The following is an 11,953-nucleotide window of genomic DNA, read 5'->3' as shown; positions in this document are numbered from 1 at the left end:
CTCTAAAACTGAAAGGAGGCCGTTTACTGTCATGATGGGTGCAGCATTGGTGGTGGACCAGGATGGAATTGCAGTACCAAGTAGAGGTGTCAATGTGCAGTTTAAGGATCTTTTGACATGTGTCTGAGCACAGGATCTGCATACCTCCAGTTCAAGGAGCCCTAGAGTCTGCAGAGGCTAAAAGGAGTGCCCTTCCTGTGTTCAGGAGGTGCTGGCTCCCATTCCTGGTGCAGTGTTGGATCTTGCCAGCCCATCTTTGGTATGCGGAAGTAGGACGGTCTGCTCTCTGTAGCTGCAGAACTGAGACAAGATAAAGGCTGATGGACATACAGCTTGTTCATTGCTCAGTATGAGGGGTCATGAGAACAGTATTTTCATGGAAGCTCAGATACTTTTATTCCCTGATAGTTCCTCAAATGCAGTCCTCAGAGTAATACCAGCAGCATTAAAATGCCTGTAGAACAAACACCAGCATACGTTCCTCTTGGTGCTAGCATGGGGACTGCTTTTATGGGCTTATTCCACTCCCACAGAAGCATGAGGCAATGACATATTACAGTTTCAGATGGCTGTTGACACATCTACCTTGAGCAACAGAGAAGGCAGGGAGAAAACCAGCTCTGTCTTCTCTTGCTTGATGATAGCAGCCCAGGAACATGACACCTTTCCAGCTTGGCAGCTAGTTCTCTAGTGTGGATGCATTGATCTTTCTGGAAGAAGCAGGAGCAGTTACAGTAATGTCTATAGAGCTTGCCAGGGTAAGATTGTTTTGGGTGGCTGGAGAAGGGAGATGTAGCTCCCTAAGAAGGGAGCCTCCCTAAGAAGGCCTCTCTGCAAAACTCCCAGAGGAGACTGAGGGTGCTTCCTGTGCTTTCCCCAAGCTTCTCTTGGGACAGCCTTCGAAGAACAAATGGGGCGTGGGATTGGAGAGCAGTGCCCAGTCTCCTGAAGGGTTTGAGGAGATCTGTGCTTCAGTGCTACCCTACAGTAAAACAGCCTATGGAAAAGGGACTGAGCTGACATACATAATGGCTGTTCATTTTAAAGGTGTGTTCTGTAATTGTGCTGGGAGAGAAGGGGAAGAGTGTCTTGTTGTGGAACAGATGTTTCTGCAGGGTAGAAGTATCTAGAAGATTTTACTGGAGCTATTTAAAATGCTATTGCCCAGTTGACTGCCCTGCCCCTACCTATAGCAGAGCCACTGGAAGGTGGCTTAAACACACACAACACTGTTGTGCACAAGTTGGTATCTCAGTGTAAATGGCTGATGAAAGTGGATTTGTGCTAGGGCTTTGCAATCAATTCCTTTAAATCTGAGTCTGCTTTGGGTCAATTACCCTTGCAGATGGGTGACCTCTACCCTTTGAGGGTGACTGAGCACTGGAACCAATTGCCCAGAGAGGTTGTGGAGTCTCCATCCTTGGAGATATTCAGAAGCTGTCTGGACAGGGTCCTGGGCAACATACTCTAGGTGACCCTGCTTGAGCAGGAGGGTTGGACCAGATGATCTCCAGAGGTCCCTTCCAACCTTAACCATTCTGTGATTCTGTGTAAACTTCTGGATCTATTTGCTCAGTGATTACAGTAGAGATCTTATGGGCCTCACCCTTTGACCTCCTCATCAAATTTGTTTAAATAAAGCAAGTGCTGTAAAAGAAACTATGCTGAGTGCAATTCATTTGCTAGTCCTTTTAGGGCAGAGACTGAAAAATTTAGCAGTAAGTGACTATAGTGACCTAAATGCAACAGTCATTTCCCCCTGGTCAGCAGAAGTCATGTCTCCTCATCTAGCTATTGCCACAAAGTTAAACCTTGCCTTGCTTCTGTGCAGCTGTGTGCATAACTTCACCCAGCTGTCCAAGGGTCCTGGAAGACAGTCGAATTGTGAAGTCAAGTACAACTGGTGTACAAAGGCCTTCCAGGTCCCTAATGTGGGGTTGCTGATGCGAAGAGACTGCCAAGTGGTGAGTCTGTCAGTCAGTGATGCTTTATTTTGGTGTCAGGCAAGCTGTTTCCTGTGCAACTGAAAAGTAGGGGTGTGAGCAGCAGCTCTGGTGTCCAGCCTGTCCCTGGGGAAACTGCTGCTCAGCAAAGCTTGTGAGCAAATACAGATCCCAGTCTAAGGGTCTGCAGATCACTGGCAACTCTGAAGCTCTGGTGAAATGCAGGCTAGCTTGCTTTTTTGTGTGCATAGGACTTCTCAGTGTGCAGTCGGTCCCTCCCTGCAGCAGAGATATTGAGGAATACTTGTCTATACGAGGCCAAGAATCCTCTTGAGTAGATGAATCAAGAAGTACTGTGGGCACTGAGCACGTGGTGCTTCTGGTATACTGGAGAGAGAGCTGAAGCCAAAGGAAGCTGCTCCTTCAGTTTGTTCTCAACACTCCTGCACCAGCTGATCCCTGTGAAGCACCACCTTTGGTTGTCCCAGAAGCTCTTAATGCCACTGCTGGGGCTGTTCCTTTTTATGCAGCTTCTGGAACTGGCAGAAACAGTTTTCCCTTCTCTCCTGAGGCCATAAATCTTCACTAGATGTATTTATTTTTATTTAGTTGATTAATCCTGGAGAAAAGTATGTGCCTTGATACCCTGGAATAGATGTCAGAGCCTCAGCAAGCTCTACAAGGGTGTGAACTCCCTGGAGTCAATTGGTGAACAGTTAACCTTGGTGTAAATTCTAACAAAGGTATCTCTTGGGCAGAGATATGGGCTCGAATGCTGCATGTCATTGTGATTAAATGGTTTTTAGCTGCAGTTCTTTAGGTCAGTGCTAGCACCATCCTTCTGATGTGAGACTGTTTAATTGCCCAGATCCTTCTCTAGCAAAGTGTTCTGGAGTGGTACTGAGAGCTCAGTCACCTTTAGCTCTGCTCCTTTCTTTTGTGCTTATGGTAACTCTGTTATCTACCTGGATGTGATGGATGCTGCTACTTTAATGTTCCTTGTTTATTATAGTGTTACAGTAAATACTCTGCTGCAGTTGTAAACATGAGGCTGACCTCTCTTTCTCCCTCAGAAGGTGCTTGCGTGCTTCTTCACTGGGTTGATTACAATGAGCTCATCTGTGTTGCAGTACATGCTGGCAATAGTTTTATGTAAAACATGTAGCTGTTCTTTGCTTCCAAAGAAGCCTGTTTGGATAGAGAGATTCAAACAGTACTGCATTTTCCTCAAAAGAGCAGCAAGAGCATGTTGGGTTTGTCAGCTTGCAAGATGACAGGTGTGTCTGGTTTTAAATTTTTGCTTCTTTAATGCATTGGGCATTGACTCAGTGAGGGGACTAAGAGATTAAGCCTCTTATGCAAGGGACTTGAAAGTTCACACATGGAAGACTGTTCTGGGTTGTGCTTATCTACCTGCTTGAATTGCTGCACTGACCTAAGCTGATTGTGTGCATTCCTCTTCCCCCACTGTGGCATGTGGAAAGTCTGATTTCATCTGTTACTCTGTACCAGGCTATTATGTTGGCTAAAGGAAGAAACGTGAATCTGTCTGGTCTGTCCTGGGCCAGTGCTGGCTGGAGCTGATAGGTTGGTAGGAAGCCTTTGGCATTGCTGCTGTGTGAAGTACCCAGCTGAAATGGAAGAGGAGGGATGAGGCCATTGCAACCTCTTTGAGATGTACAGAGCAGCTCCTCAGATGGGCTTGCTTCTTGCCCTCTTAAACTCAGCTGTGGCTTGGCTTTTCTGCTCTGTGGCCACCTTACCAAAGTTGGCTCTGTTCTTCCTTGTCTTCAGCTTCAGGCAGTTAACAGTAGCTTATGTGACGGATGAATGTAATGCCACACTATGTCCATCCATGGCCCTTTTGGAGGTTTCTTCTGAGCACTCCTTTTGTCCAGCTAAGACTCTCCCTCCCACAAAGATGTGATGCAGCACAGCTGCCTCTCCAGAACTGGAGGCTGAATTTGAGCCACTGCTGTGCATCACCTGTGCCACCCATACCTCACAAGTGAGGTTTCTCAAGCAGAGCTTGAGACTCGCCCAGCCTGCAAAGGCATGCTGTGGAATTGCTTAAAGTAGAGACCTAAACTGTGCTGATAATAGATCTACCTGTCTTAAGGGTCCTGGACCTTGACATGGAGCACTCACTGGCATTTTCAGACTGAAAGGTAGTTCGAAAGGTTGAAAATGGGGGGGGGTTCTGCTAACAAGAGGTGCAAGAGAGCTGCAGCAAGGCAACAATTGTCAGGAGAAATGGAGTGTTTGTGGAAAGGAGGTGTTTCTTTATAGTTTAAGTCAGGGTGCTATCCACTTATAAGTGCTGGTCTGTATATTACTGATCACAGGTCCAGGCTTTGTTGCTGCTTTAAGGGAGCAGTTACCTGAATTCTTCCAAATATGGGTCTTAGTGATGTGTAAGCAATAATCTGTTCATGCATGAAGAGTGAAGGCTGAAGCAACAGCAGATACCGACTGAAACCAGGCCGTTCTCCTAAACTTGAGTATAAGCTGTGGGCAACCAGAAATTGAGTATCTTCTATTAACCTGAATGAAACCACATTGCTTAACATCAGCAAAAATGTGCTTTGGGAATACGATTGGGTTTGTTTCTCTGTTTGTCATGATGCCTTTTCATAGAACAGATTAGCTTTTGCTTAAAGTAGAAGTGCTAACTAGTCATTTCTGGGCTGTGGGTGGGTCTCAGAACAGCCTCATCCATCTTCTTGTCTTGAGGCAAGATCAACTCTACCTTACTCATTCCTGGCAGATGTATCTAATCTTTTCTCTAGTACTGGAGACTCTTAAGATTTTATTTTAATTTTTTGTGTGCGTATATCCCCAGGCAAATTTTCACACAGTTATAAAGCTCTCAGTGTTGAAGTCATGTGTGCTGTGGTTTAGGCTTGTTTACTTCATGGCTGCATGAAGATCTGTCACAGAACAAAGCAAGTCCAACAAACCTTCCTGGCTCTGTTTGTGATGCTTGGACATGATTCAGCCAAAGAGGGAGGATGGTTCTCTAGTGAATGAGTGACAACAAGTTCTCATGTGCAGTTTAGTTTTAGACAAACAAAAATTTACAACTGGATAGCAGTGAATTCAATCGAGGCAGGTCTTTTTGGCCACCCAGATCTTGAACATCTTCCTCAGGAAAAAAAATCATGTGCTTTGAAACAAAAGCTCTGTGGCAATTCTGTACAACTGTTCTCTAGCTCAGTTTTGACCTCAGCAATCCAGGCAAGGAAAAGCTCTCGGTGAAAATTCTCCCTGTGAGTCATGTTCTTGCGGGTGAAAGGTAGGTCAGTTACAAAGAGCAATGGAAACTTGTGCTTTATGTAACCAAGGCATCATCCAGACCTCAAAATAGCACCACAGCAACTGCAAATAAAAGGGAATTGGTGACTAGGTTCAACTGACTGTGCCAGTTCTCAGCCTTGGGGCCAGGAGAGAACTGCATCTTTTTTTCCACCCCTTTTCTCCCAGGAGAAGTACTATTTGCCAAGTAATCTGATCTTACTGGGGAAGGCCCGATAAGGTTTCACTCCACCCTGCTGTCCAGGAAGTCTCAAGATTTCCCACCTGCTCTGTTTCTATGCAATTTCACCCTGCTATCCAGGAATGGGGAGCATGGGCCAAATGGCTGCGCCTGGCTCAGCTCCTTCCAGACAGGAGCTGGCCCTGGTTGCAGAAGAGGTGCTACGCTGCTTATACTGGTAAACCTGGCTAGCCCCACCTGGCTCTGCACAGAGGAGGCTTGTATATCTATGGGGACATGGCAGAGCTAGTCTATAAGGTGACTGTGCAGCTAGAGATCACCAAGAGTCACGTGCAGTTATTGGGTACCCCAAAGGAAGTGGACACATACTTTTTGCAGCTTTTTCTTCCTCTGGAATTTGCAGCCGTCCAGGCTGGAGTGCTCCCTTTTCTCACACACTGTGCGTCCAATTTCCACCTGCAGCATGTATTTCAGCCCTCTGATGATCTAGAGAAAGTAATTTTTTACTTTAATGACAGTGGGAAGAGGTGGGGAAAGGGATGCTAAAATAGAATTTTGGCTAGGGATCAAGTGCTACATCTGTGAATTGTGTGTGGTGTCGTGGATAGAGGTGTCCTGCATTGAGCTGCTGTGGGAAATAACTGTCCCGCAGAGCAATTGAATGAGATAGAGGGACATGTGCTGTTTATTTTTGGCAGGCATGCCTAGCAGTCCTGAGGGGGATCAGGGCTCCCACATCTGGGGTGTTCTGTGGGAGGGTCAATTGCTAAATGGTTTGGAGGAGCAATAGGATTCGGGGTTCTTCTTACCTGCACCATGGCTTTGTTTATTTGCAATTCTTTAAACAGAAAGAGGTCATTGGAACTGTTGTTGTATTGGTAAACGCCAAAGCGAGCTGCCTTGCGAACGCCGGAATTGTTGGTGTTCATGGGGACAGGGAAGCCGGGTTTCGTGGTTGAGTGAGGCAGTGGTACGTACACAGCTAGAACAACACAAAACACGAACACAGAATATATCTCCTGGTGCCTAAAATGGTGGAAGGTTGTGGTTTGTTCAGGCCTTCATACTTGTCCTGTGCACTTGTGCTTCAGGAAAGCTCTGCTCACCTTCTCTACAAAGTAATTTTAATTTTTTTAATGTTTGAAATGGGGAAACAAACCTGTGGGATGAAATGACAGGAAAAAGACCAAAAAGACTCTGCTAGAAGTGGCAGCAGAGCTCAGGTTGGTTTAGAGAAACCAGGACGTAATAAATACTTAGGACATTTCTGGTCCAACTCCCTGTTCAAAGCAGGACCAACTTTGAAGCTAGTTACAAAGCTAGATCCTCTTGCTCAGGGTACAGTATAATTTTGAGAACTTGTCAAACGCTGGCTGGCAGAGCCCTGCTGCTCTCATTTGGCACGCCAAGATTAACCTGTCAGGCATGTGCTTCTCCCCTCCCCACAATGCTTTGGTAGCGTTTTGAGGCTCTTACCTCAGAGGGATTGGGGGGGGGGGGGGAAAGACACCCTCCCTCAACATGCCAATGATGTAGAGGGTGCCATCTGGGCAGGGAAGACCCTGGGGCAGAGCTGGTTCTAGCTCTCCACTGTCCTGGTGGTGGACCGCTTTGGGCAGCTGTTGCACTGAACAAGTGCCAAGGACCATCTTGTTATCACAGCCATGAAGCAGAGGGGCGAGATGCAAAGGAAATAGAGATGGAAGAAAAACAATTCATGACCTTTTAAGTTCACGAGCACTTCTCTCCACACAGCACTTAATGTCCTTAGCTGTGTAGGTAATTGTCTTCCCTCCCTGCCCCCCCCTTCGTCTTTTCAATAATTTGAAAGAAGCCTGAAACTAACAGTTGATGCAGATATTTCTTCCCCTTTACACTCCCCTATAACCTCCCCTGCCCCCCCCCCACACTTCTGTAATAGAAACAAGAGGAATAAATCCTCAACCTGTACAAGCTGTCACATAACCACTGCTTATGCCAGGACCTACCAGCTCAGAAGATGGCCCTTGGAGTTCACTGTGCGTGCTGTAAATGCATGTGTGCGTCTGCCCACGCACTTGCGTACAGAGCTTGTACTAATTTACTGTGAAAGTCAAGCTCTTTATCACCTCCAGCTCTTTTTCACACCCAAATCTCTCACTAATAGCCAACAGCAGAGCATAACCTGTGTCTTTAAGCCAGTTTCTACTGAGAAAAATAATTAGCTCATCTTGCTCCGTAGTAGAAGTCTTCCCTGTGACCCAGAGTCTATTTAAAAAAAAAAAAAAAAAAAAAAAAAGCATGCATGCCACCATGAAAATAGGTTAAAAAAATTCAGCTTTCGGGTTGGTTATGTACATCCTACTTTACATCATCATGTCCTCCCCTGCAGACTGTATTGGCTACATCCCATTGTAACACTTCTCGGTGATTACAGCACTTGACATGCAAAGGAGAGACCTAGCTCCCCTTTCCTCTTTGACTGAAGGATGTCTAAAGGCACATCCCTTCTTCCTGGCCAATACCCCAGCTACCATGAGTGGCCAAACTCCTCAACTTAATGAGGCCCACGTTTTCATGCAGTTGGTATATGTGAGACACAGGCCATATGTCTCAGAGCATATGTTCTGCAAGTGGCATGAGGTGACAAACTTTCTTGTCTTGCACCTCTGTTCTGGGATGGGACCTGACAGTGTTGGCTTACCTACCAACCCAGAATCACCTGGTAGGTCCTGAGACTATTCTTGAGAGGATATTTGTCCCCCACTGCAGCAAAAGTGGGATTAACTAGTTGCAGAGACTCATAGAGCCTAGTACTGAGGGTCTTCCTCAGGTAGCATATCTTATCCAGCGCCCAGCTCATGGGATAAGACTTTCCAAAGTATGTTTGTCCTTTTGTACTAAATAAGGACTCTGCCTAGAGGTTAAAGTTGTGGAACCCACAAGAAATTATGAAGCAGACTGTATGGGGCTTGCCTGAGGTCACAGAAGTAGTTTGGGACAGAGCAGGGCCTTAGTTTTGGGCCTTGTTCACAAGACCAGCTCTCGTCTTCCTTGGGGACTGTGACCACTTAATGACCGCTCACACTTGGAGCATGTGTAAAGGAGGGAGTTATGTTCTTGTTTTACTTTTTAAGCTTTTTTTTTTTCCAATTCAACTTTTAAATTCAATATTTGAATTACAGAAAATTCAAGAGTACAACTTTCAAACTGAACTCTTGAAAAACAGTAGTTATGTGCAAGGTCACAAAACTAGTTTATTTCACTAGCAGCAGAGAGCTGGAGGCCCCCTGCCCTGCCACACGTCTGCAGAATAAACTAATCCTTTGTGCATGTTGGCAGCTTTGGAAGTGTTTTGTCAAAGCATTTTGTTTTGTGAGTGAAAAAGTATTAGCTCTGTGACCTCTGGCTAATCAATGGACCCAACGGGGAGGTACATATGTGGCTCAGCCCAACACTTTGATATTTGAAGATCAAAAGTTGCCTCAAAGTGTTCAAAGGTGCATGACAGATCTGAGTGGGTCTTAAACCACGTATTCCTTCCTGGTGGTTGGGGATGCCCAGCATTGTGACAGTGAGTACACAGAGACTGGTAACATATATCAAAGAATATTCTCAAGTGGTACCTTATAAGTATACTAGTATAATTGATCATATTACAGCTGTAATTAAATGAAGCTTTTACTTTTTTCTAACACACTGTCTTGTAGGAGTATTCCTTGGAAAAAACCTGGTTAGTTCAGTGGGAGCTGACAGGAACACTGTGCTCTTCCCTACACCAGCAATACCAGTCTCATGGGAACCTGCTCTTTCCTGAACCCTCTCTGCTCAGGCCAGCAACTGCAAGAGTCTGCTGGGCTGAGAGTAGCTCACTGGCTTGGACTCTTCTGGCTATTGGTCAGAGCCCTGCTTGAATCTTTACTCCTGTGCCTGCTGGAAAGCCAAATGTGATGGTGTTGGAGCTGTTGAAAGCAGATATTGTAGTAGGCAGAGATAACCCCAGTCTTAGCACAAGACCCCTCTGTGGCTTAATAGCCCTCCACACCTCTTGAGTCATGGTGATGTGCCTATGAGGCATTGGATGGCAGGGTGAGGCAAGCTGAAGTTATGCTGGATGTATGCCAAGAAGCCAATGAAATGTACTGAATGAATGTTTAAAATTACATGAATAAGTGTTTAAAGCAGGAGTCAGTGTCCAAAGTACCCTTGTTACTATGACTCCTGTGCCTGGTAGATCTAGCAATGTCACACATGTGGCAAGGCAGAGAGAGCCTCTGGAAGAGAGAAGTTCATCACTTAACATGTTTTCAAAGCAATGTCTGGAGATGGTAGGTACACAACTTAGCAAGCTGGACAGGTAGCAGAATCATATATTCAGACCACGTGTTGTAGACAGGTGGTAGGCTGGTGTGTGCTTTAGTTTAGTACTCCAGCTTTCACTAAGGGGTACCAGGCATTGCACCTGCTTCACCCATTGCATCTTGGTTTTGAGTATTGCTTATACCTGAGCAAAGCGGTCATAAAATCTATTGAGCCCTTGAGGGAGAACTTTACTCCCTGTTTTCTGCTGGTGACCCAGATTCCTCAAGGCTATATATATATATTTTTTCCTTCTTGATGCACTTTGATTCTGGTTCAAGGTGGTCACCACATGGTGCACGTGCTGGTCTGAAATAATGTTATGTTAATTGTTTGGATTACTTTGCCCTGCTGTACTTCCAAAGCCCAGAAATGCTCTGGTGCGAAGCATCAGTAGTTATGATTTTCCTCCCTGTTCCTGCAGCATGAGAGCGCCATCCTGTGGATGCTCTGACTAAACATTGGCTTCCTGCTGTCCCAACCTGCAGGGAAGCAAATAGGGATATTTGTGCAACAGGCTTCTTTCTTCTTTTATGGGGTACTTTCGAAATCTCCTCTCTGTTACTACTAGCAGCAAGGCTAGGTTTTATCTTTACACTTAAGAAGCAGCACAGTTCCGGCATGCCTCTGCAACCCCCAAAGGAAACCGCGGCCAAACCAAAAAGCTATTGGCTAATCAAACAACATCCTGGAATGCATTAGAACTTTCTGTGCATGGGAACCAAAGTAAAACTGAAGTAAAACTAAAACCTTCAGAAAGAAAACTGTCTGAAGCCTCTGTTCTAATGATTTAAGACCAGCTGCAATCAAGAGAGTTTCCTTGCTCAGCAAAGTAAGAGATGATATGGAGTAATGTTTCATTAAAGTCAGCTAATCTGCACTCAAGTGCCCGTCTGTACTTAGTTAAATTGTTATACACTGTCTTTAGATTTAATAATCAAGGTCATGCAGAGTTTAAACACTGACAAATAAATTATAGCCATAAGTTTACTTTAAAATCCTCAGATGTCCCTAGATAACAGGATTTGCTACAGAGGGAGAAAATCTTTTAAGCAGTTGAAGTTTCAGCAGCAATTTGAACCCCGCAGTGCTGAGCCAGCATAGGCAGGGGTCAGAAGAGAGTTGTTATTTACTGACGTGTGAAAGAGCTGCACTCTCAGGACCTGAAGTGCAAGAAAACAGAAGTTATTTTCCCTTCTTACCATCTGAAGTCTTGGTGAAGCCCCAGAGTACAAAACAGCAAAGTGTGGCAAAGCTGCAGGCAAAGTTCACTGCCATTTCCACCACTCCAGAAGAGGACCCTTTGAGACAGAGAAGTGCCTGCCCTGCGTCTTGCAGATGAAGATGTGCCTCTTTGAAATGTTCTTATTGGCTGGGGAGAGAAGGAAGGGTGTGTGTGGGGAAACAGCCTCCCCCCGCCACGATCACAGTTCTGACACTGACTGTCTCCTGCTGATGACTACACACCTCTGAACCCTGCCACAAAGCTGTTGCTCGGAAATTGTGGTAACGGTTCTGCAGCTGAAAGGGACCTTTGCTTCGTGATCCTCAGGGGTTATGCAGAAATATGGGTGGATATGTGTGATGTGACACCCCTCACTTGTTCTGGGAAGTGTGGTGAGGGTGAGGAGAGTTACAGTCATGCGCTTCAAGGTTCGCGGAGAAACTTCCTGAAGAAATGGGCTGTGAGCCCAGGGGAGATGTAGCTCCTGACTTGTGGGTGGGAGTCTATGCAGGGTGTGTGGGGAAGCCCAACAGCAAAGATAGGGTTGTGGGGTTGGAGTGAGGGGGAACATCAACTGGGGATGGAGAGAGACAAGAAAGTGCCAGGTGTACCCATGTGAGGGGCTCCATCAAATAAGGAGATGAAGCATTTTGGCTTCAGTGGCTGGGGAAAAGACTGCCCCATATTTACAAAAGGTATTTTGAGAGCAGGAATAGGCTGTGTTACGCTCAAAGGAGATAACATTTTCTCCAGATGTGGAAGAAACACAGAGCAAGGGAAAGGGGTAGTTTGACTCCCTATGGTATGTAGAGCTCTTCAGCTCTAGGGTTGATCTCCCAAAGGTCAATGTTTGATTTCCAGAGAGATTGTCTCCAGACAGCATTGGCCCATGCTGAGGAGCTTGCAAATCTGGGAAAAGGACTTGGTTGCCAGGCCTTGCAGTTTTCATCA

At 45.8% G+C, this 11,953-nt stretch overlaps 1 protein-coding gene across 1 annotated transcript; it reads right to left on the bottom strand.

Annotated features, from left to right (window-relative positions):
• Nucleotides 1-4,984: 4,984 nt before the first annotated feature.
• On the bottom strand, nt 4,985-11,114 carry CST7 (cystatin F). The gene is made up of 4 exons (XM_013954337.2): nt 10,980-11,114; nt 6,249-6,421; nt 5,809-5,925; nt 4,985-5,321 (listed from the first exon to the last, which is right to left on the bottom strand). Exons 1-4 carry the CDS (start codon nt 11,053-11,055, stop codon nt 5,244-5,246), a joined length of 444 nt encoding a protein of 147 aa, XP_013809791.2. The 5' UTR covers nt 11,056-11,114; the 3' UTR covers nt 4,985-5,243.
• Nucleotides 11,115-11,953: the final 839 nt, after the last annotated feature.

Source organism: Apteryx mantelli, chromosome 3 (genome assembly GCF_036417845.1).
Source record: "Apteryx mantelli isolate bAptMan1 chromosome 3, bAptMan1.hap1, whole genome shotgun sequence".
Taxonomy (NCBI): Eukaryota; Metazoa; Chordata; class Aves; order Apterygiformes; family Apterygidae; genus Apteryx; species Apteryx mantelli.
The sequence above is the reverse complement of the archived record's forward strand: the minus strand, read 5'-3'. Positions and strand labels throughout refer to the sequence as shown.

Bases quoted from the DNA above. Each gene is read 5' to 3' on its own strand.
- CST7 (XM_013954337.2), bottom strand. From the start codon at position 11,055: ATGGCAGTGAACTTTGCCTGCAGCTTTGCCACACTTTGCTGTTTTGTA. The intron at 6,422-10,979 runs GTAAGAAGGGAA...GTGTTGTTCTAG, and splicing joins CTTCACCAAGACTTCAGATG to CTGTGTACGTACCACTGCCT. The intron at 5,926-6,248 runs GTAAGAAGAACC...TACTTTCTCTAG, and splicing joins TAAACAAAGCCATGGTGCAG to ATCATCAGAGGGCTGAAATA.